The following is a 24,675-nucleotide window of genomic DNA, read 5'->3' as shown; positions in this document are numbered from 1 at the left end:
CTGGCCCTGGGTCTGCGCAGACGCCCGTTTCTGCTCCAGGGCGTGCAGCCCTGACCCTGCGCTGATGACTGACAGGCGGCTGCACGGACCCGGACGCACCTCTGCGGCAAGCGCGGGGCCTTGGCGCCAGACGTCACGGGGCGCGGCGTGCGTGGGTGCGGCCATGACGTCATGCCCGCGGAGCCCCGCGCCGGCGCCGTGACGTCACGCCCTGGAGCTGCGGGCCGGGCCGGGCGGCGGCATGGCGGAGAGCGAAGCGGAGACCCCGGGCACCCCGGGCGAGTTCGAGAGCAAGTACTTCGAGTTCCATGGCGTACGGCTGCCGCCCTTCTGCCGCGGAAAGATGGAGGACATCGCCGATTTCCCGGTGCGGCCCAGCGATGTGTGGATCGTCACCTACCCCAAGTCTGGTAAGTCGGGAACCCTGCGCCGTTCCCGGCGCCCGCTCGGCTGTGTGACCTTGGGCAGGTCGCTCAACCTCTCTGTGCCCGAGTCCTGTCCAGCTTCCCCTATGGTGCCGGCAGCGGAGGCAGCGGGCGCTCCTCCAGCGTGGGCTCTGTGGGGGATGGGACCGGCCTCTGCTGCCCCTGTATCCTTGTTTATGAGCTGCCTCTGTCACCAGGAGGGACCTGGCCACTCTGGTCCTCAGCAACCACGCAAGGCAGAGCTTCTAGGCAGAGGCTCAGAGAGGGGAGGAGGCTTGTCCAAGGTCACACAGCTGGGTTGGGATCGGAGCCACCCAGCCATCCTGGCCTGGTGTAGAGACAGCCAGGCGGTGCCTTTTCTGGGGTCTGTAGGACGCGCTCAGCAGCAGTGCCTGGAGAACGCCCTGTGACCTCTGTCCTGCAGGTTCAGGGTAGTTGAGAAGGTGGCTGGCCATCACCCTGCTGTATCTGAGCAGGCGGTTACAGGAGAAAATGTAAGCAGTATGTCACCCAGGGTGGAGTCCCAACCCTTAGGGCAGCTGCCCAGCTTCCTCCCAGAGAGTGATGGACACCCTCCGGGCAGGGGTAGGGATGCAAAGGCCCAGGGGTCAAGTCTGGATGCGGGCACTGACTCACCGCTAGGCAGACAGCTTGCTGGGATGTCTCGGAGAAGGCCTGGCAGGAGACAGGCAGGTCCCACTGAGGCTAGAACCACCCTACAGCCCTCATCTCAGCCCTAGGCCCCTGCTGGGTCTCGCAGGATCTACTTTCAGAGAACTCTCTGTAAGTCGCCATGCAGGGTGCTCCACAGCTGGTTTGGGGGCTGTACCTGGTATTGTCTCTTTGGGGCCAGTGCCTGGGATGAACCCTGTGGCCTTATGCTCGGTGCCTGCTCTGCCACTCGGCTGTGCCCCCAGAGACTAGTACTTAAGCAGGGCTCGTGGGTGTACTGTCCTGCCGCAAAGAATATGGATGTGTACACGGGTAAAGAAAGGTTCTTGGACTTAATTGTGGGAGACTTGGTTCCCAGAGCCCCTAGTACCTGGGGGTGTGGCTGGGGTTGTGGAGTAGCTGCTGGGGGGAGGGGGACAGAGGCGTGAGTTATTGGAAGGGACTGAGGGAGTGGCCGGGCTGGAGGCCCAGCTGTGAACTTTGGGAACTGGTGGTGTTAGAGAAACCCAGTTCTGGGGTCTGGTGGGTTCTGGGGAGCTTTCTGGACATTGCAGGGAGAAATGAGATGGGACACTCATGCGCATGAGTGCGTGCGTGCGTGCATGCGTGTGTGTGTGTGTGTGTGTGTGTGTGTGTGTAATTTTGGGACAGGGTCTGTGTACCCCAAGCTGACTTGAATTTTCATTCTTTCTGCTTCAGCCTTCCCAGTGCTGGGATTGTTGGGGTGCACTATCTTTATCACCCCACAGGGTACCAGGAATTCTGTGTGTTGTTGTTGTTTGAGAGATGTATCAGGTAACACAGGCTGCCCTTGCTATGTAGCTGAGGCTAGCCTTGAACTCGTACATACTGGGGTTCCAGGAGCCCTCCCAACCACCACTGGATGGATGCTGGTTTTCCGGGCAGCAGACTCCCATGTTGTATGGAACATGTACTTAGTACCAAGAAGCACGAGCCAGAGCTGGGATAAAAGCATCAACTCTTTCCCCAGCGGTGAGACACAGATCTGGTTGGTGCCCTCCCTACCATACCCTGCGGAGCTGCCTTCCTGAAACTGACAGTCCTGTGGCCTGGTGGCTTTTGGTGAATCTATTCCTTTGCCCCCATTCACTCCCTGCCCCTCCCTCCTCAAGACCACCATGTTAGAGCACAGATGAGCTAGGGAGAGCCAGGATCCAACACCAGGGCTCCAGGGCAGCGGGCCAACTCTGGCTCCTAAACCTCTCCCTGTATGGGCAGGGTGGTGGTGGGGACACAGCACAGGTGGAGACAGTGACTCTGGTGGTTACCTGTGTGGCTGGTTCCAGGCTGAGGTGGGTGAGCCCCCCAGGCTCAAGCCTTTTTGGGTTCTCATCCACTCTTTCTCTTTACTCTTCTTTTTAGAAGTCAGGTGATCAGCCTTGGGTCACTGTGGGGTCGGTGCCTTGGCACCAGCACTGCTGCTGTGGGTGCCAATGCCGTGCCCAGAGTGCTTTGTGAGTGATAGCATTGGGGTCACCCACCACACCTCCCAGAGAGAAGCAACCCTCAGGGGTGAGCCTGGCAGCCCCCTCCCTCACCCTCCTGACACTTCCTGGTTCTAGTGACCTCCTGGACTGGAAACCTGGTCCTGACACCAGGCCTAGGGTCCTGGAAAGTAAGCATTCGTTAATCAGTTAGGGGGGTGACTTCAGTTGGGACCAGAGAAAGGCAGCCTCTGTGGGCTTCTACCCAGCCTGTGAGGCCCTTGAAGAGACAAGGTGGACATATCACAGGCCCCTTGCCTCTGGGAGAGAGGCAGGAGTCACTGGTAGCTCTTCTCCATGCTTGGGGGCTTTGTCATTGTCCTTTAACCTGTGCCTCCCTAGGGAAGAGCTGGCTCAGGGCTGAGGTCAGGCACCTCCTTGCATCAAGAACCATCCACCTCAGCATCTGGAGCCCCCAGTGACTGAAGAACAGGATCTGCTAAGGAAGGCAGGTGGTGAGGACCTGGATTTGATCTTAGTTAGGGGACCGATCCCAGTCTGTCTAAGCTGGACTGGGAACCAGTTCATGTGTCTGCAGAGTGCCCAGGTTTGCCCCAGGTGGGCATAACCGAGCCATTCTTCTCTCATTTCCTCCTGGCTTTGGGATGAACAGCCCAGCCTGGGGAGGCCACCACAGTGGTGGAGAGGTAGAGAACAGTCAGAAGTCTGTGTTGGACACAGTGGGTCACGTGGTTCTGCAAGAGTGACAGCTGCACCCGTTGTCTTCTGTGCCTTCATGTGGTCTCCGGTGGCCCCCCTTGTCCTTAGCTCTTCCTTCAGGGTCACCTGCCCGATGTTTCCTGGTACAAGCTCTTTGAGGAGTGCATGCTGCACCCCACGGGTCCTGCACTCTACCAATGGCTGCAGGGCTGCATCTGCTACCTCCTGGGCAGCAGGGTCTCCTCCACCTGAGTGAGTACCCACTCAGAGAGTTGCAGGCCCAGGAGATTGGCACTGTGAGGAAACCGAAGCCCAGAGGAGTGGTTGATGTCTTTCCTTTACTCCTAGAGTCACTGGAGGACCAGACTGGGCATCCCTGAGTGCTTTCTCTTGTGATAAAATCACTCTGAGCAAAGTAACCTGGAGGAGAAAAGGGTGTATTTGGCTTACAGTTCAGGTCCCAGTCTATCATTGCGGGAGTCAGGACAGGATCCAACACAGGAGCCCGCAGGCAGGAACCGTGGAGGAATACCTCTTGCTGGCTCTCTCTCATTCATGCTTTTTAGCTAGTTTTCTTAAACAGCCCAGGACCACTTGCCTAGGGATGGTGCTGCCCACAGTGGGCAGGGTGGGGCCCCATGTCAAGACCATCCTTCACAGATAGGACCACAGGCCAGTGTGAGCTGGGCAGTCCTTCATTTGAGACCTCAGCTGCCTGTAGGCTATGTTAACAACTGAAGTAAATTAGGGACAGAGATCCAGGTTTGGGGGGTTTCTGTAGTGTGGCAAGGTGGTGGGGTCCATTGCAGCACAGCCACATGGTATTGTCTCAGAAGGAGCCAGTCATACTTGGTGACTGGATCTGCTACTTCCTCTTGGTGCCCAGTTGGGTTCTGGCCACTAAAAAGGATGCCCAATGGATTTGGGACCATCTTCCTGTCTCTCAGGCTGAGGGGAAGCTGAGCTTCTGCATCATAGGTGGGGTACTTCCCGAGTTGTCTGGTGTCATATCACCTTGTTCTAGTCGCCAGCTGAGGGAAGAGAGGTCCTCAGCAGATAGCCGGGTGGGTGCTCCATGGGGCAGATGGAACACAATGCAGACAGAGCTCTCCCTGTTCTAGAAATGATGGGCAGTAGACAGTTTAAAAGATCAGGCTTGATTGGGCAGGTGCCCATAGAAGATGAGGAGGGTAGTTCCCATTGCAGAGCCCTGGGAATCGTGAGGTGGGCACTACATGGGGTGTCTTTGGGGTTGCTGACTCCAAAAGACTGTGGATGTAGGGATGCGGGCTCAGGCCTTGTTAGCAGTGGGGGTCAAGTGGAAGGTGTACTCTGAGAAGTGAGGTTCCCGACCTCACCTGTCCTTGACAGAATCCTACCTCTCCCTCCCCTTTCCAAAGTCCAATACCAGAGGTTGGAGGTACCCATCTTTGGGAACACAGACACCAAAGAACTGACCAGTGGGATAGTAGAGACCCATAAGGACTAGAGACGGCAGATCTTCACTAGGGAAGTAGATAGGCTGGGCAGCTTGTGTTCTGTTAGATTGACTGTGTTTGCCTACCTGTCCTTGTCTCTGTCTCTGTCTCCCTCCCTTTCTCAGATCTGTTTCTGTCTCTGTCTCTCTCCCTTTCTCAGGTCTGTCTCTGTCTCCCTTCCCTCCACGTCTCACACGTATGCACACCTGGGTCCCACCTCTTAGCTGCTGTCACCTCCCACTCCCACCTGGAAGGGTCCCAGCTCATATAGAGAGGCTTCCTGTAGGATGGCAGAGACACACAAACCCTTAAGTGCAGGAAGAAAACGCTGAGAAGTGTCCCAAGTGTCCCCTCCCATGCCGTGATGGCTTCCGTCCTCAGAGAGTGAGGGCGAGGCCATCTCAGAAGAAGCAGCCTGGAGGAGAGATTGGCGGGAATACCTTGGGCTCTGGGAAGCCCTGGGAGCTGGCATAGTAACTGTTGGACTGCAGGGTCTAGCTGACGAAGTCGCCATGAAGGAAGAGAAAAGTTTAATAACACAAAGCCAGAGAGTAGGAAGATAAGCGAGTTCCAGGGCCTTCCATGCATCTTGATCTGGGCCTCAGAGTGGCGTTGATGATTTGCCACTCAGCGTTGGCTGTGTCAGCGAAGTGAGCTGTGGATGGCGAGCTGTGGATTGTGAGCTGTGGATGATGGCATTGGTCCACTAACACACAGAGCCCATGGAGAGTCTGGCCGTGTTCCCGAGTGACAGCTGTTTTCCCTGCAGATTGTATCTGTTGGGGTACAGCAGGCTGGTAGCTCAGGGGTTCCCTCTTCTAGGCAGCATGGGAGGTCCCATCTTCTTTTGTGTATTTCAGAGTGTCCCATCGTCTCTGCTCTGCCCTGCTGCTCTTGTTCCCAGGTACCTGTGGAGGTTTGGCTTCAGCCCCTGGTCCTGCTCTGCCCCTCTGCACTTGGTGACACACTGGGAGACTGGCATCTCTATACCCTGTTCCTGAGGCCCCGTTGGTGACTAGGAAACCCACACAGGCTGTCATCCAGGCCAGCCCAGCCTGTGAGCTTGTGGCTGGGTGGCCATGTGACATGAAGCTGCAACGTGTCCTCATGCGTGACCGTCTCAACTGGGGAATGCCCACAGTCTACGTACTCACAATTGCTCAGCCACTGAGCAGCCTTGACCTGAGCAGGTCACTTGTTGGCCCTTCCTGTGTCTCCGAAGGGAGGTTTAGTTTTTCTTTTTTTAAAAAAATATAATAGCTTTACTTATTGCAGAGAATTTTATACGTGTATAAAATGTATTTTGGTCATACTCATCTGATTTTCCTCTCCATATCCCCGGAGCCCCTCATGGCTTATAAAAACAACAACAACCACAACCCGCTGAGTCTGCTGCTCGCGTGTGCATGCGTGGCTGGCAGGTGAATGGCTGCTTTGGCTCTCACAGGTGGTGTTCCTAGCATGAATACATAGCAGAGGGAAGGGTGGACTTGTGGATGGAGGTATTTTGAAATACAGCTCAGGTATGTTTAGGACATGGGCCTATGTGGGCTGAAGTCAGGAAGGGGTACATTAAAAATATATCATAAAGATGGCCTAGGACGAGGCCAGTCTGGTCTGCAAAAACTAGTTCTAGGACAGGCTCCAAAGCTACAGAGAAACCCAGTCTCTGGAAAGAAAAAAAAAAGATGGTCCAGGAAAGACTCATGTCAGGGCCTTTCTGAGAAGCTCGCTGCTTTCCAGGAGGTACCAGCAGGCTTGCCTCACCAGGGTCTGTGGCCTTGGCACTTTCTGGCCTTCCAGCCTCATTTGTGTGTGTGAATGTGTGTGCGTGCATGCGTGTGTGTGTGTGTGTGTGTGTAAGAGAGAGAGAGAGAGAGAGAGAGAGAGAGAGAGAAAGAAAGAGAGAGAGCTTCCTACTCCAGCTGTGGCCTAGGACCCTCCCTGTGTGACCACTGCACACTGTGTTTATTACTGGACAACTGCTGTGTTATTGTGCTTTGGCCACTTCCTCCCCGATGGATTTTTTTCTTTTGGTTCTTTGAGACAGGGTTTCTCTGTGTAGCTTTGGAGCCTGTCCTGGAGCCCACATTTTAGCCCAGGAGGTCTTGAATTCATAGAGATCCACCTGCCTCTGCCTCCTGAGTGCTGGGGTTAAAGGCGTGCGCCACCACCGCCCAACCTCCCTGGTAGATTTGTTTTCTGCTACCTCCACCGCCCCTTGTCCATCCTGCCTGCTCAGCGTGTGAACTGTGTCTAGGTGGCAGGGCCTTGAAGGATGGATGGACTAAAAGAAATTGATTTTCTGGCTAGAGCTCAGATCAGGTCACGGGTGTGTGGCTCCTGGGCTGTTGGCACAGAACTAGCATGAAGGACAGAGCAGCTAATGACAGGCCTTTGCTGAGGGGTGACATTTAAATAAACGTGTAAAGGAAGGAGGTCGGGAGAATGGGCTCTTACAGAGGAGCCACCCCTGCTGGCCTGGTGGGATGTATGCATTATCCATAAGACGTGGATTACTGTGGATGGGGCTGCATGAGGCCACCTAGGAAAGGCCAGAGAGGAAGGGCCAACCACAGGGACCAAAGCCCAAAGTGAAGGGGCAGTGTATTCAGCTGTGTTCCTCTCTTCTTTGAGTTCATGGGAGGTTGGCCTAGCTTTCTGGGTAGTACCTGGTCCCATGCCCTGGGAACTGGAGGGCACAGGGCCTGGGCACGGGCTGGAGAACTGCAGACATGTCTGCCTGCCTCCCTTGGCTCCCGGATGACTGTTGACTGGCTGGCCTTCCTGGCCCTGGGACCCCAGCTCAGACTGTGTGCCCAGCAGAGCCCAGGCAGCATGGTGCTCATGACTCAAGCACAGTGATTGGAATGCAGTGGGTGCTGCCAGGCTTAGCGTGGTGGGAGTGCAGCGAGGGTACAGATGGCAGCGTGGTCTGTGAGTGATCCTGGGGCTTCTGAGAAGGCAGGCTTTGTGGCTGGAAATGCTGTGTCTATACCAGAGGCTGCGTTCATGAGGAGAGGGAAGGCTGAGGCTCGACTCTGGTACCTGGGCCTTGTGAACCATGGGAAGTTGTGAAAGTGACTGAGGTTGGAGACAGTGGGCCTGGGTCTGAGGAGAGGGTCGGCCCCCAAATCCAGCAGGGACCTATCTGTGTCATGCTGCTCTAGGGGAGATGGGGGTTTAATCACAGGTCCTTAGCCCTGTGGGCCACTGTCCTCTGATGGGTTCCTGTCTGCATTGCAAGGCTCATGGTGTGGGCTCAGGTCTGTCCTTGGCCGTCTCCTGCTGTCTTAGGGAGCAATTGGCATAGAGCAGGCTGCTGTAGGCTGAGGTGGTTTCTGTTTCTGCGTGAGCCCAGCTTCTACACGCCTCCCAAGAGGTGCGGTGAGGGCTGGAGGACGCTGGTCCACCTCTACGGCTCTGAGTGAGTGACCATTTCACGTGGTCCCTGCTCTCGCTTCTGGCAGCTCATTTTGCAAAGGATTAGCCAGAGTCTCACCATGGTACTGATGATCCTGAGTCCTCTCCACATTGGGTATTACGTGTTCCTCTTTCCTTGCCACTGTGTCCCCTTGCGTGATCACCAGTGTGTTGTCAGGGCTTGTGTGTTGCATGAGTGACAAAGCCAGGAATGATCTGGAATGTGCTGATTGGCTTGTTTCCCTCAATGTGTTCCAGGAGCATGGATGGCGTGTGTGCTTAGTTTAGTAGACACTGGGCAGATGAAGGAATCAGTTGCGGGGGCTGATTCCCTCCCCTCTGAGCTTGGTCACTCATGAATCCAATGGAAAGTTCAGCTCCTAGAAGCCTCCATTGAGAGTGGTCCCCACCATGGTCTGTGAGTGGCAGGTACATCCTGCTTGCTTTCCCAGCTGTCCTGCCCCCCATGAATGCTGAGGAAAGTTGCAGGCTGGGTACCGGCAGCCGTGGTGGGCTGAGGCCTTAACGCTCAGTCTGGGGCCCTCTCTGGGTCCCTCTGCAGGGTTCCTCTTGCTCACTGAGCTCTGTGCCTGCATCTCAGGCAGCAGGAGTTTCATTGACTGTAATGCTGGCCCAGTGGCTTCCCTGAGCACCCTTTTCTACCTCTCTGCCCAGGTACAAGCTTGCTGCAGGAGGTGGTCTACCTGGTGAGTCAGGGCGCCGACCCTGACGAGATTGGCCTGATGAACATTGATGAGCAGTTGCCAGTGCTGGAGTACCCACAGCCGGGTCTGGACATCATCAAGGTACCCGTGGGACCCCTTCCTCCATAGTTACACCTGCCCAGTGACAGTGCCTTCTCAGGGGACTCATGGGTGCTCATGGCAACAGCTGAAGGCCTCCAGGAAGTTCTAGGTAGCCAGGAGGGAGAAATTGACTGGCCTGAGTCCTTAACTCAACCCGAGTCCTTAAGGACCCTGGGACAATCAGGTCCAAATGACTGATGGTAGTGTCAGGGAGTCTGAGAGGTGGGGAGGAAATAACTGCATGTGATTGATTGGTCATTGGCCGAGGGACTACCAGTAGGGAAGAAGGCCTCAGCTCCCTCATCTGTCAAGGGAGCTGGGGTGGACATGAAAATCCATGGTATCAAAAATGAAATTAGCTAGGTGTGGTGGCTTCTACCTACTGCCCAAGAACTGGGCTGGCTGAGACAGGAGGAGCACATGAGTTTGAGGCCAGCCTGGGCTGAATGATGAGATCAAGCCTGTCTCAACAGTAAGAGGTTTTGTGTATTCTGTTCCTTAAGGTATCTGGACCTTTCTTTTCATTCCATCCCCTGCTGCCTTGCAACTCTTGCCTCTGCCTGCTTTTCTGCTAGATGAGCCCTCGGAGTCTGTCCCCTAGAGGCTTGTCCACATATCACGGCAGCAGTTCCCTCCTGCTCTTGGTCGGAACTGGGCCTGGCACCCGCAGATTGCCCTCCTGTCTGCAGTCTGTGCCGGGTCACATTGGCTCCTCCACGGAAAACACTGGGAGTGAGCAGTGTCTCTGCTCTAAGAGCCCCCACACACTGCCCCTGGTGCGGTAATGAGCTGACAGTTCCCACCTCCGGACAGGAAGTCGTGATGGTTGCAGAGCTGGGGACAGTAGGTCAGGAGGCAGCAGGCGTCTGAGGAGTTTTCAGAAGGAAGAGAGGAGCAGAGGGCTGAATGGACACCAAGACTCACAGTCCAAGGGGAAGCTGACAGGATGAGGGCCTCTGAGCAGAGGGCTGAGGGAAAGCTACTGTCTGTGATCCTCCAGACTGCTAAGGTCAGAGTTGAGGGTAGCTGGAAGCTTTAAAGTTAGACACCCCGATGTTCTTACAGGCACTATTTTATGCCTGTGTTTTGTGTTTCTGCTGCCCCGCAGACCCCTCCTCATTCTCAGCCACTCAAACCAAATCCCTATGACCGTAAGGAGTCACCCCCTAGGCTGGGGACCGGGATTCTCATTACAGCTCCTTGGGATCCAGCCGCCTGTGAGTCATGTCCAGATGGCTCAAGTGGGTTGCTGGTTAGAGCATGGACTAAGTCCTGTTTGGTCAAGATCCTCCCAGAGCAGTTGGAAAGGCCGCGGGAGGGAAGGAGTGTGTGTGTGTGTGTGTGTGTGTGTGTGTGTGCGCATGCATGTGCACACATGTTCACACATGTATGTGAATATGACAACTGTATCTCTCTCTGTAGGAACTGACATCTCCCCGCCTCATCAAGAGTCACCTCCCCTACCGCTTCCTGCCCTCTGACCTCCACAATGGGGACTCCAAGGTAACCTATCTGCATTTCTCATTCTCCACTTCCTCATTAAGAATCCCAGGTTTAGTCCGGTGGGGGTGGCGCATGCCTTTAATCCCAGCATTTGGGATGCAGAGACAGGTGGATCTATGTGAGTTTGAGGCCAGCCTGGACTACAGAGCGAGTTCCAGGACAGGCACCAAAGCTACATAGAGAAATCCTGCCTTGAATCCCCCCACCAAAGAAAAAGAATCCCAGGCTTCTGAAACCACGACAGGTGCTTCTACCCCTGACCCAGGGTCCATCTTGGATCATATCTAGAGTGCTTTCTCCATGCTTACCAGGGAGTGAGGGGTGTTCTCTTACATTGGAGGATGGTGCTTCATGTTCTTGTCTCTGTCCTCATTCATAAGGTTCCAGGCCACCAGCCCTCACCAGGGCACCTGTCTCCTACTGATTACAGTAGTGCCCAGGTAAAGTAGTACAGTAAGATAGTCACATGTTTATCCAGCATACTCAGCCCATGGACCAGAGCACATCCATGCTGGGAACGAGCAAGAGGACCCCAGGCCAGAGGAGAGGGAGTGACCCATTCTTCTGCTACCCACAGGTCATCTACATGGCTCGCAACCCCAAGGACCTGGTTGTGTCTTACTATCAATTCCACCGCTCGCTGAGGACCATGAGCTACCGAGGCACCTTCCAGGAGTTCTGTCGGCGGTTCATGAACGATAAATGTAAGTGCCAGCAGGGGTGAGCGCTGACCTTATAAATACCAGCTGGTGCTGGGGGTTCCTGGAAGGTGCAGCATGGGACAGCACCTTGCCCACAACTCTGGGAGCCCGCTGTGCAGATGGGGCTTGTGTTATTACTACATGGCGGAGGTGGTGAGGCTAGGGGGCTGTGGATCTTAGAGGTGGCACGCAGCAGTGCAGGTCCTGGGACTTCCAAGTCCTGCCCCCCACCACCCTGAGGCTTCTACAGATACTCACCTGCCCTTCCTGCCTGGGTTCTTAACGAGGTGAGAATGAAAACTGTGAACTCAGAGGCCCAGATCTGGATCTCGGATCTCGGTGCTGTGAATGGTGAAGGCTGCTGTTGGGTAGTGACTCATGGGGGGCAGGTTGGACTTCAGAGGCCCAGTAGTGACGGGGAACAGCACTCTTAGGGAGCAGGGTGTGCTGGGCTGAATGCTATCCTGACCCAGGAGGAGCAGGACCTGGCTACCCCACCCCACTGGTCTTCCAGGAAGTCAGGGACTATAAGAGGAAGCAGCCCCATCTCCCATCTCTGTCTTTCTTCACCCCGCAGGCCACCTGTCTCCTTGGAGCCATTGTAGCAGTTCCTCTTTGGCTGTAGTCCCACCTGCCCCCTGTCACCTCTATATCTCTGAGTCTTGTGGCCGGCAAGAATGTGCACCCAGTCATATGAAAGGGCTTATGTCATACTTTCATTAGTCCACTCTGAGACGTCCTAGCCCTGGGCTCATCAGGGGTCCTGCAGGGAGGCTGTGAGGCAAGATGAGAATAGAGTCTGTCAGAGCGAAGCCTCAAATGCAGCAGGCTCCAGGGCAACCTCCCAGGAGCTCCCTACTCAGGCAGTGGTGCAGACAAGGTCCTGTAGAGTGGACTGGGCTGCAGCCGGCACATTGGACTGCCTGTAGTTGGAAACCCACAGGAGCCAGAGGCCCCCAGTGGTCTGTTTCCTCCTGTTAGACATGATTTCAGCTGTGCTCACATGCGTGGTGGGAAATGGCAGCACCTGTTCCCCAGCGTCCCTGGGCCTGCTGCAGGCCCCGCCCAGCTTCTTTCCCTGTGCAGTATTGGGATGCCCCTTGCAGCCTTCCAGGTGTTTGAACAGCTCCCTTCTGGCTCACGGCATCATGCCTTCTAGTCCTGGCACCCATTCTTGTCTCACAGGTGTGTGGGAACGGCACCGTAGTGACAGCAAGAGTCTGCCACATTCAGCCTGATGTACTCTCAACCACAGCTGTTAACATCTGCCCTAACACGGGTTTCCCTGTTCACAGTGGGAAGTCCCAGAGGTCAAGACCATGCACTCTGGCCTGCATCCTTCTCCAAATGTGTGACTTTGGGTGCTCACGCCCCTTCCTCTACTCTTAGCCACTCAGTGACCACAACCTGGTAGCCTTTCCTCCTTGCCCAAGGTTCAAAGAAAGTGACAGCTAAGAGAAGGATCATTAATAAAAAACCTTAATTTCTAGCAAGCATGGTGGCACAGGGATGTAATTCCAGCTGTTTGGGGACTAAGGCAGGAAGTGGGCAGGCTTAGGACCTGCCTGGGCTATAGAGTGAATTCAAGGGTAGCCTGCTCAACTTGTCTCAAAACGAAAGCTAGGAAGAAGGCTGCATATTCAAGCATGCTTGCCTAGCATGCCAGGCCCTGGGCTTAATGTCCCCAGTATTGGACAGAGCAGAGGACAGAACAGTGTAGCAGGCACTGTGAGGAAGGATTGGCATGTTGGTGGCCTGAGACTTCAGGGCTGAGGTTAAGGGATGCCCAGGTCAAGTGACATGCTGTGTGAAACCTCTGGACAGGGTCACTGGTGCAGTATGGTGGCGCTCTGTGGATAGTCTCCCTATGGCACAAGTACATGGGGGAACAGTCTGTGGACAAGGTCACTTGACAGATACTGTGTTGGCTGTGGACAGACACTGACCCGTGCAGAGTGAAGAGTACTCCAAAGGTGACCTCTTCCTAGGCGGGGGCTGTGTTGAGCTATAATAGCCCGCAGGCCTTGGGTCTGCAGGCTTCATGGTCCCAGCAGAGTGAAATACAGAGAAAAGCAGGGGGTCATTGCAGGGCCCCTTCTCTGAAGTCTTAATTCCCATCAGCACACATGCATCTCTTTCCTCTGTGGTCCCAGGTGCAGAGGTAGTGGGGTGCTCTTGGTATCCCTGGTAGCAGTCAGCATGCTTTAACTTTGTTCGTGGTCCTGGCTGGCCTTCCTTGTGCAGCATTTTGTGACCCAGTGGGGTTCAGACCATTTGGAAGTCCTGTGCCTTCTCTGGGAGTGGGGAGAGTCCCCCCTTTTTATTTTTACTAGGTTGCTGCCTTCCTCCTGCCCCAGGACTTCATCTGCCTGGATTCAGCTTCAGCTCAACACATGGATCCAGATTAACGTCCAGGCCCCATTGTGCCCCTGCCCTTTCCTGAGATTCAGCTCTGTATACAGTGAGCAGATTTTCTAAGATGAGTTTGCAGAGGTCATCCAGGTGCATCGGAGTGGGGTGTGTGCCCGTGCAGGTTCACTGGGCCCCAAGATGACTCCTTATCCAGAAAGTTTGTATAAGGAGCCTGGAGAGTGGAGCCCCATTGCTAACCCTGTGTCTCATATCGTTGGTCCCTTCCTGTTGCTTAACAGGTTAGACGCTCTTGTATAGTGTCTCTCAGAGTCCTGCCCCGGAACGCCCCTGGAAGTGTGTCACAAAGACCATCACAGGGCTGCACAGCTCATCCAAAGAGATGGGTGCATGTTGGCACTTGTCACAAGGAATATGATATAGGCTACAGACTAGGCCGAGTCCTCTCATGCCTGCTAAGGGCCCAGTCTTGATCTGGTGCTCTGGCAAGGCAGGGCCGTGCCGAGGCACGTGTTGCCCGTGTGACAAAGCAGGGCTCCCATATGTCTTCAGATCGTAAGTTTCACTGGGAATGCCTGGAGTCAACCAGAAGTCATGGAGCGGGGCCTTGCTCTGGAGCTATCTTAAAGCACCCCACACTGCAGCATGCCCTACCTGTCTCTTTGTCCTGACTTCTCTGACCGTTGTTTTCACTCATTGGCGTTAGTGTGCACACCACATCCCCAGAGCCCTTCTGCTTTGTTAGGTCTTCAGGGCATCCATGCTCGGGCTGGGTAGGGCTGACATAGTGTTGGCAGGAGCAGGAGCAGGGAGGGTCTTTGATGGTTTCTTCCTTCTAGGAGACCCTGCAGTTTCCTTCACAGCACCTAGGCAGGAGCAGGGCATTCTGTGGGGGCGGGGGAGATCGCTGCACAGTTCCCTCTCCAGCTGTGCCCCTTTCCCTGTTTCCACAGTGGGTTATGGCTCCTGGTTTGAGCATGTTCAGGAATTCTGGGAACATCGTATGGATGCAAATGTGCTTTTCCTCAAGTATGAAGACATGCACCGGGTGAGTAGCTGGGGAGATGCAGCCTATCACGCCGAGGGACACTGTCCATGGTGCTGGAGCTGTCCGTGGTGCTAGGACCTGCTGTGCTAGAACAAGTGGATAGCCTGGTTAGGCAGAGCCAGAAGGCCGCAGAGAGTGGCATGGGATCTGCACAATTTTTCCATGCCCAGGGATGCATGTGGGCCCAGAGAAGGCTTGGACTCAAGTCCCTGGTTCAGCACATGGGCTCTGTCTGAATGGGTTGGTTCCCAGGACAAGTTTCAGATTGGCTCACTGTGGTGTGATGTGGAAAGCCTAGAAACAGGACCTGAGAAGCAGAAGCAGGACCTCTGTCACTATCATGTGCTGTCTTAGTACCATCACCTTGGTGACTGTTTGAGGCAGTGTACTGGAGTAGCCGAGTCCCTTTGCCTTCTGCGTCCACTGTTGGGATGCTTGTGACCTTGTGAGTTAGCCTGTGGTGCCCCCTTCCTGTCACTACTGGGTGCTCAAGAAAAGGAGGTTAGCATTGGCTAGTACCTCCTAGGTGTGGCTGTAGACATGGGGAACGCTCAGTGTGTGAGTGTATTGTGTCACGATAGCTGTGTTCCCTCCCAGGATCTCCACTGCCATGCGTGGGTGTACTGATATTTCTCTGTGTCTGTCTGTCTCTGTCTGCCTCTCAGGCTTTTGGTGAGATATAGTTTCTCTGTTTGTCTTTGGGTTTTGGAACTCATTCTGTAGACCAGTCTGTCCTTGAACTCAGAGATCCACCTGCTTCTGCCTTCCAGGTGCTGGGATTAAAGGTGTACACCACCATCACCCAGTGGTTTCTTTCTTAAAATGGGCCAAGTGCAAACTTGGCCTTGATCTTTTTCCCTCTCAGTGCCTTATCCTTATCTTCACTTCACTGCAAACCCTTCCCCTCCTGTCTCAAGCCTCTTATTGCCCTTGCCCCACCGCTTCCATGTCATGGTCCCCAGTGATCCCCTACTTTGCTACGAAGTGATGGTGGGTGTGTTCCTGTCACCTAGCCTTTTAATAACATGACCCGTCCCTTCCTTATCTGGCTGCCAAGAAGCCACCCTCATCTCTCCTCACCCCTTTCTCTCAGATTCATTTTGTATTTGTACGTTTTTATCCTGTTTTTATCCTGAATGTATGTATGTGCGTCCTGTGCGTGCCCGTGCCCCTAAAGGTCAGAAGAATGCATTGCATCTCCTGGAACTGGAGTTAGGAGTGGTGGTGAGCCACCATGTGTGTGCTGGAAACCAAGCTTGGGTCCTCTGCAAGAGAACCAAGTGCTTTTAACTGCTGAGGTATCTGTCCAGCTCCTCATCTTGCATCTCTTGCCGTTTGCACCTCTCCTAACTGCAGATGACCACATGCCACAGGTCTCAGTCCTGGCCTTGTCCGTCATCTTTTCTCCTGTCCGATCCCCTGCAGTCTTACTCATTTGCCAGGTTAGGAGCACTGCTGCCACCATGCACAGAGCTGTCTGTGGATGCCCCAAGACATGTGTCTGTGTGGTCATCCAGGGAGACTGAAGACTCAGTGCACCCAAGCCAGCCTCTGACACTGTCCCTCACAGCCTCAGCAGCCCCTCTGCCTTCCAGTGTTGCTCAGGTGGAATTCTCTTATTTCTCTGTCTCGTTTACACTGTGTGTCTGTGTCCCACGTTCCATTAGTTCCATCCCTAAATCCTCACACTTCCCCAACCATTTGTGCCCAGGTCTGCCTGGCTTTCTGTCCGTGTCTGCATCTCTCCATCCTGTTACAGAGGCACAATCCCAGACTTGACTTCTGGCTCCCTTCCCGGCCTATCCATCAAATCCTTATCCTAGCAGCTGTGCCTACTGGTGCTAAAATGCATTACCACTTATCATGTCGCAGCCCATGCCTCTGTGGGCAATCGTCAGACCTCCGCGGTGCTCCCTAGTCCCTGGATGCGTTACCCCACCCCCACCTTGTTATTGTTTGAACCTGCCCCTCCAGCTTGTGTTTCAGGCCTGTGCATTTGCTCTGCCCATCTAGAATGTTCTTCCGAGACCTACATAGGTTGCCCTCTCACCACTTTCTCATCTGCTCAGAGGCCACCTCGTCAGTCAGTGGCTGTCCTGCCGCTCCTTTGGATGTGTGTTCATGTGTCAGGCCATTGCTTTCTGAGTTATAGAATGATCTGCATGGTGGAGACACCTACCCCCCTTCCCACAAGAAGACCGGGAGTGCCACAAGGCACTGAGAGTCAAAAACCTGTGCAGGCCCTTGCTGGTGCAGGGGAAGCTGCTTCTTCTCATTGCAGTCCCTGAGAGTGCACAGGCCTTGGGCTGCAGGGAGCCAGGCTCAAATGTCTTCTGGAGGTTCTGAACCAGGCAGACCGGGACCAAGCCACGCTGCCCACCGTGTCTGGAGGAATGGGATGGTTAGTGGGAGGGATTGGGACAGAGGTCATACAGACTGGAGGTGGTGTTAGGGACACAGCCCTGTGTGGGCTTGAACATGATTTTGGATATCTGGTCAGGAACATGCTGAGGACTCTGGCTGGCTTATGAAGGGACCCTAGTGATGATGGCTCCTGAGAAGAGAAGAATGGAGCAGAGGCTGTGGTGGTGTGGTGTCCACCATCTCCTAGCACCCTGTCCTAGGTGTTCTTTCTGCAGTGACTCTAGGCTGGGCTGGGCTGGGCTTGTGCATTTAGTACCAGAAAACATGTTGCTGGGGAAGCAGAGGGACAGCTTGTGTGATAGAGTTTTTCCTCACAGAGGGTGCCCACCGCTTGGTGGGACCCAGCTGTCCTGCTGAGAAATCTTAGGGGTCACAATGGGCACCAGGCAGACAACCTCACTGGCTACTGATGGCTAAGAATCTCAGGGTGGCCACCCCACACCCACGGGAAGATTCCAGGTAGCCTGGAGGCCCACGTGTGCAGAGAACCGCAGGAGGATGAGTGTATTTCAGCTCACACTTTCAGAGGATTCTGTCCATGGTCTGATTTGTTGATTCTGACCCTGTAGTGGGGTAGGGGTATGCTTCAGGGGTTGATTACTTCACGGAGATCAGGAAGCCAAGAGGGGCCAGAGGCTGGAGGTTCCTCTCAAAGGCCCACCCCTGGTGACTACTTCCTCCAGCTAGGCCAGGCTTCCTAAGGTTTCTATTGCTTCCAAAAACAGTCCGCCAGCTTGGGACCAAGCTCCAGCACCTGGGCCTGTGGGGGACCTTTTAATCAAACACACAGCTATTATCTGCCTTTTAAAAGTTGTTTTATTTTTATTGTTTATTCTGTATATGCATGTAGGTTTGAGCACATGAGTGTAGGTGTTTGTGGAGGCCAGAAGAGGGCACATCAGGTCCCCGGAAGCTGGAGTTAGAGAAGCAGTTGTGAGCTACCTAATGTGGGGACTGGGACTTGAACTGCGGTCCTCTGGAAGAGCAGTATGTGTGCTTACTGACTGAGCCATCTCTCTAGCCCCTGCTTTCTACCTTTTAGGTTCCATCAGCATCACCCCAAGGACAAAGCTTATAGCAGGTGCTTCCTGAGGGATACACTCAACCATATCCAGCCACTGAAGTCAGTTGCTTTAGTGTCTAATCAGCATTGTGGGTTTTTCCAGAAACCTCACCTGTAGTTAGGAATATCTTTGATGGAGATTAGGGGCCTGAGATTACTTCTGCCTGTTTGTTTTTTTCAAGCCAGGCTTTCTCCATGTAGCCCTGGCTGTCCAGAAACTCGCTCTGTAGACCAGGCTGCCCTCAAACTCACCGAAATCCACCTGCCTCTGCCTCCGGAGTGCTGGGATTAAAGGTGTGCACTGCCACCACCCAGCTTTCATTTTACACTTTTTATTTTATGTGTCTGGGTGTTTTGACTGTGTCTGTGTCTGTGTACCACATGCGTGCAGTACCCACAGGTGCCAAAAGACTGCACCAGATCCCCTGGGACTGGAGTTGGGCAGTTGTGAGCCACCCTATGGGTGCTAGAAATTGAACCTGGGTCCTCTGGAAGAGCAGAAAACTTTTTAACTTCTGAGCTATCCCTCCAGCCCCTAAGGTTACATTTTTAGGAACTCTTGTTCTCATCTTACTGTAGAAAAGTGGCCATGAGTATCTGCATTTCCAGATTGTAGAATAGGTCTTGGTGTTACAGGCAGAGCTGGGTACTCTCCAAAGTTCCCTCCCTCTCTCTCTCTCTCTCTCTCTCTCTCTCTCTCTCTCTCTCTCTCTCTCTCTCTCTCTCTGTGTGTGTGTGTGTACTTGTGAGTATGTGTTTTATGTGTGTGAGTGAGTGAAGTGCATTGTACTATTGCACTGAGAATATGGAGGTAAGAAATCTCTGATTCTTGCTTTTCCACCTTTTTGCCTGAGACAGGGTCTCTTGTTCTCTGTGGAGCATGCCAGGCTGCCTTGCCCATGAGCTTGCGGGGATTCTCCTGTCTGGTGCCTACCTCTACTGCATCCAGCTTTAATCAGGTTCTGGGATCTGAACTCAGGTCCTTACACTTGTGTAGCACATATTCTCTTCTCTGGGCTACTTCTCCTGATCTTACTGCTTCACTGCTGCCAGTCCTGTCTTGGTGGCTCATGCCCAGGTGCCCCAGATAAGCCCCCCTTCATCCTCACAGTCACCCTCTCTCTCTAATGAGGTTCCTGATAATAACAGGTGGCTGGTGCACACTCTGGTCCATGTTATGGGTGGAAAGTGCAGCTCAGAGGAGTAAGGTGTACACTTAAGTTGGCCTGGTAACCATTCAACAGCCTCCTTTAACATGTGACCAGATGCAGAAGCTGTCCACCCTCCAAGGAGGGTGATGTGTGGATGCTGAGCCGCCTGCAGAGCATCTCCGCCATCTCTCTCATCTGTCTCATCTCCTGCAGGCCTTTCCTTGGGTGATTTCTTTTGAGGGCCAGTTTTATTTCTCTCGTTCTGCTACCCATTTGAATGCCAGGGTTCGTAGGAGTGGGTTCTTCGTCTCTTTGTCCTTTCCCTGACACCTGTTGTTTACATAACCCCCGGTGTCATTCCTGTGCACGGGGCTTGGGGACAGTGTGTCCTTGGGAGACGAAGAACACCAGGATCAAGCCTGCAAGGTGGGTGGGTGGGTGCTGCAGAAATCCACGGAGGAGCGGACACTTCCTCCACAGCCTGTTAAAGTTAAAAACATTAATTAACCAGTGTGCACCCCAACCTTACACAGCTTTAGGAATTGACCTAACTGGGGTGCTGGGGAATGAAGGAATGACAGACACACTTACAGAAAATCTGGGGTCAGGTGGGACATGCACTCTGATGGTGATGCACCACCAGGAGCTCAGAAACTCATTGGGTTTATTGTATCCAGCTGGACAAGGAGGCAGGCTTAGTTAATGTTGGTAGTGGTCTTTGTAGGGATGCAGTCTCAGGACAGAAACATCCAGAAGGAGGGAGGAAGACTGTCTGTATGTCAGCATTCAGACATGGACCAGGGGGAGGCTTTGCTGTTCCCATGGGTCTGAGGCATTGGGGTTAACACACATTCAATCAGAACTTCCTCCTCTTCCCATGCCCGTATCTAGCTGGGACCTCCCGAGGCTTCAGGTGCTGAGTTCCTTCTTGAGAGGAAACACCCATCACCATTTTTCTAATGTTTGGCCAAGGCAGTTGCCAACAGGCTTTTAGGGATTTGGGAGTGATGGTTCAGGGATCCCACTGGGAATAGGAGGCGCCTCAGCATTTCCTAGGGAGAACATGGCTGCTATAGGGGACAGTGGTGTGTCTGCTCCAGCTGTGTTCTGCCTTCAGTTGGCACTGTGGAGTCTATAAATGTGTCCAGTGAACAACTTAATAGGACTTATTTTCCTCAGTCCACGGTGAGGTGGGTGGGGCACAGGCCACTGGAGCACCCGTGTGTGTGTGTGTATATGTGTGTGTGTGTGTGTGTGTGTGTGTGTGTGTGTGTGTGTGTATTCCAGAAGCTAGGTGACAACAGAATCTTGCCAGTGATGGATGTTCTTTGCGGTTGCTGTTTATAAACGAGCTGCAGCTCTCAAGACCTTTTCTTTGTATCCCCATACCTCCCTCTCTTCCCAGAGCCATGGGTTCAAATCCATGACTTGCAGGTTTTGAGGTGAGTGCCCCAGTCAGCTTCACCTCCTGGCTGATTACCGAACTGGTCGCCTGAGTGCAGAGGAAGGAAGCCAAGAGTGCGGTTTCCAGCTCAACCCTGTGCCCGGGATGCTGCCTCTGATGGGCTGCTCTGCTGTCTGTCCTTGTCTTCCAGGACCTGGTGACCATGGTGGAGCAGCTGGCCAGATTCCTGGGTGTGTCCTGTGACAAGGCCCAGCTGGAATCCTTGACCGAGCATTGCCACCAACTGGTGGACCAGTGTTGCAATGCGGAGGCCCTGCCTGTGGGCCGGGGTATGTGTCCCCTCCCTTCTCCCTGATCAGGTATTCCCTGTCTGTCCAGGACTTTCTGGATGACTAATTTCTCTCTGGGCAGCAGCACTTGCTGGCTAGTGCCTGTTGAGGGCGTGGTGCTCCAGGAGTAGGGAATGCCCTGTCCGCTTGCACACATGGTGCCATAGTTCAAGGGGGCAGCAGCTGTTGGGGCTGGTTAGGCTCTGGGTAAAATGTGTTCATGCAGAGCTCTTCCCACCGGCTCAAGTAAAATACCCACAGAGCAGACCCAGGCCAGGGCTGTGGTGCCAGGGTGTTTTACAATACAGGCAGACCACTGACTTAGCAGTCTTCCTTCTGGTGGCTGTGACTCATGAGCTGGGGTGGACAGGAAGATGGATATCATGTGAGGAGATGTCCTCTTCCCTCCCTGACCCAGAGGATGCTGGCCAAGTTGGGGGGGGGACTTCTGGGTTTCCAGTGGCAGAAATGACAAATGACCCAGCCTCAGGGCAGCCAAGCATGGGTAGTCAGAGTCATGGTTCTGCGGAGGTGGCCCAGATGGAGATGGGACACCTTAGGAACAGTTGGTGGGCAGGCAGACTTTGGGGACAATATTCCACACAGGAGTCACCAGGTCACTGTTGATATCCCAGAGCCCCTGAGTCAGTTTCCCAGCTCTTCAGGGTGTCTGTTAGCTCAGGCACTGACGTTCCAGGATGTCTCAGAGCAGTGGCCATGTTCCATAAATCCTTTCCAGGTAAGGATGGTCTAGGCTTGAAGCCTGCCACCAGCAGCGTGATTTGGAAACTTTGAGGGGACCAGGAGCTATGAAGGAAGATCTTAGGATGGGGGGGGAGGAGGGGTGCCCAAGGTGGGGAGAGAATTCTGGCTCTGATTGCAACCTGGCTGCCTCCAGGAATGTGTCTTCTTTCAACTGTGGAGCAGCTATGGCTTCTGGACTTTTCTCTACATCCCATCTGCTGGGGGCCAAAGACAAGATCAAGTGTACAGGGTCAAGTGTACAGGGCCTTGCTAGAGAAGGCCTAACAACTGCTCCTCCAGAGAGCGGCTCACCGCACTGCATCCCTCGTCCCGTCCCGTGTCTCCTGGCTGCATCATCTTCTCAGGCACTTATTATTTTGAGTTTATTTGCCGTTCTTCAGTTTCGCTTTCATCGTATTTCATTAACCCTGTCCGTGACTGCCTCCTCAGCCCCCTTTTGGTTTGCATGTGGTGAGTGTGTGGTTTGTGCATAGCGTGCCAGGTCCCGTGTGCTCTGCTGAGTGCCCACACACTCCTTCAGAGGCGTCTGCTCTGTCACCGTCGGCCTTGGTTTTGCTTTATTTCAGTTCTGTGGTTTTGTTTTCTTTTAGCACATTGCCTCTTTACTCAGAAGATCGCCTTGAGGTGGCGAGGATGCAGGGGCTCGGGGAGCCGGCTGCATTGCTTAGATTTGGTTCATGTCACAGCATAAATTGTCTTGATTCCAAATCCTAAACCAGGTGGGTGACTCCTCTGACAAGCTCTCAGCTGGGAAAAAAAAAATAACCGTGGAAAACTATATTTATAGTGTGGTTGGTCTAGAAGCTTCTAATTTGGTCCCTTTGGTATCATTAGAGGGTGGCAAGAACAATTTGATTTTGCTTTTCCAACACAGACAGATGATGTCTCATTACCAAAGAGAAATCCCTGATGTGTCAGTTTTAGCCCAGCTATGGCAGGGCTGTGGCTGCAGAGCTGAAGTCCTGCTGGGACAAATGCTGAGGCTGTTGGAGATGCCCCTCCCCCCAAATCCCATTTGTTTAAAAGCACAAAGCCAAGACACCCAGCCTCACCGCTCCTGTGGATGGGAGGTTTAGATTACAAACTCCTAATCCTATCCTTCCCATGATGTTGGCCTGGTTCTGGGACACAAGCTGGGGCTGTGGGGAGACTCCCTCTGGAGTTGTGGTACAGAATTTTTGTGTATGACGCACTTTGTGTCCAGCCTGAAAAGTGAGCTTATGCCCTGGATGTTTCATTCATGTTAAGCCTTCTCCAACTTGATTTAAGTTTAGGCTTCTAGAATTCTCCACCCTTGATGGCTTCCTACTGGCCCTTGGGATGATTTTTTTTAACCTTTTCACATTCTATTGTGCCCCAGCCATTGGTGCTGTGGACCTGTGAGTCAAGGACTCCTCAGAGAACTGCCCTCAGCCCACAGTACTTCCTCTCTGGCAGGTTTATGGTGGGAACACCTGCTGTGGTAGGTTCTGGAATCCGGAGCAAGAGGCGAAGTCCCTCTTGGCCACAGGTGTCATCCTGTGTGATGCTTGGTGCACAGTTAACAGAAGGTGGGAGTAGGAAAGCTTCCCTCCAGACTTAGAGACATTGGTTCCAGTCAAGTCTCACCACAAACAAGACTCACGTGGTCTAGCTCAGGTGGCCCATTCCACCCAGCAAGTCAAGTTTCAGAGGGGTCTAGGCCCAGATCTGGAAACTTCCAGATCCATTCCCAAGGCTTCCTTTTGTTCTGAAATCGGTGGATACAGCCAGCTCTACTCTGGTCTGTGTTGCAGGAAGAGTCGGGCTGTGGAAAGACATCTTCACCGTCTCCATGAACGAGAAGTTTGATCTAGTGTATAAACAGAAGATGGGCAAGTGTGACCTCACGTTTGACTTTTATTTATAATATCAGAAGCCGCGAACTTGCATGCTCATGGTCCCCAGACGCTCTACTAGCTAAAAGTCCTGTTTGCGTTCATTTATTCCTTGCTGGACACACTCTGGAAGCTGCGTGGAAACGTTTGGCAGGGGACGAGCCCAGTGGAGAGAGTGAGGAGTGTGATGCTGTCCACATCAGCCGCCTGGCCTGTAGCATTTGAGTCTCCGCGTGGTGGCCATGCCACATGCACAGGCAGCGAGAATGTCTGCCCTGTACCCCATGTTATTCACTGTATTTTATAGCGCTTTTCACTGAAAATCTAAATAAATATCCGTCAACCAAATGCAAGTCCATTTCCGTGGGCGAGCAGGAGCAAGCTGTGCCAGGATGGTAGGAAGCTCTCAGGGTTCACTGTAATTTTTGTACTCTTTTCTCCAGGCACAGTTACCCCACCTTGTTCTGAGATCAAAGGATGGGTTGGGATCACATGGGGGGGGGGAGCTGGAGAGGTGGGTCTAGCCTGTGGTCTAGCCAGTCTTCCAGAACCATCCTGCCAGCAAGCCAGGGCCTGTCCCAGGCCATTTTCAGAAACACCCTCCGCACGCAGCTCCTGGAGCCTAGTACAGAAGAGCCCAAAGAAAGGTCCGGGAGGGAAGCTGACCTGAGGCTGCAGATGACATTTGAAGGCATTGATGGCGTGTCGAGAGTCCCCACAGACACAAGAATTGGTATCTGCTACAGCCTTCTCTTGTCCCCAAGGCGGTGACTGACACATTCCTACTGGCAAGCTATACAACATGGCATGGTCCTAAAATTCCTAGTCGCTGTCTCTTGCTCTCCAGCTGTGCCAAGGCTCTCACCTAGGAGACCTAGTCTGCAGGGTTGATGTTCTCCATGCAGACAGGATTGGCAAGCCTGCCCATCTGAGTGGGTACCTCGACCCTCAAGAGTGTCTAAGGGAACGACGGTCCTGTGTGCTACACACACATACACACACACACACACACACACACACACACACGCACGCACGCACGCACGCACGGACACACACACCTACCCCGCTCTCTTCTGGCTCAAATTTGGCCC

The 24,675-nt window shown here is 53.7% G+C and overlaps 1 protein-coding gene across 2 annotated transcripts; it reads left to right on the top strand.

The window, feature by feature from the left end:
- The first annotated feature begins 241 nt into the window (after positions 1-241).
- Positions 242-23,616, top strand: Sult4a1 (sulfotransferase family 4A member 1). 2 transcript variants are annotated; one of them, XM_038344009.1, is made up of 7 exons: positions 242-410; positions 8,839-8,969; positions 10,392-10,472; positions 11,050-11,176; positions 14,497-14,591; positions 20,825-20,963; positions 23,504-23,616. In XM_038344009.1, exons 1-7 carry the CDS (start codon positions 242-244, stop codon positions 23,614-23,616), a joined length of 855 nt encoding a protein of 284 aa, XP_038199937.1. The 2 variants fall into 2 exon arrangements, with proteins under 2 accessions (XP_038199937.1, XP_038199938.1); XM_038344010.1 differs by lacking the exon at positions 23,504-23,616 and adding an exon at positions 22,319-22,419.
- Positions 23,617-24,675: the final 1,059 nt, after the last annotated feature.

The sequence above is a fragment of the Arvicola amphibius genome, chromosome 9 (assembly GCF_903992535.2).
Source record: "Arvicola amphibius chromosome 9, mArvAmp1.2, whole genome shotgun sequence".
NCBI classification, from domain to species: Eukaryota; Metazoa; Chordata; class Mammalia; order Rodentia; family Cricetidae; genus Arvicola; species Arvicola amphibius.
This window is presented reverse-complemented; position numbering and strand designations above follow the sequence as displayed.

What these genes read in the sequence shown, in the direction of transcription:
- Sult4a1 (XM_038344009.1), top strand. Translation starts at nt 242, where the DNA reads ATGGCGGAGAGCGAAGCGGAGACCCCGGGCACCCCGGGCGAGTTCGAG. An exon ending in CGTCACCTACCCCAAGTCTG is followed by an intron (nt 411 to 8,838) that starts GTAAGTCGGGAA and finishes CTCTCTGCCCAG; the next exon opens with GTACAAGCTTGCTGCAGGAG. An exon ending in CGGGTCTGGACATCATCAAG is followed by an intron (nt 8,970 to 10,391) that starts GTACCCGTGGGA and finishes CTCTCTCTGTAG; the next exon opens with GAACTGACATCTCCCCGCCT.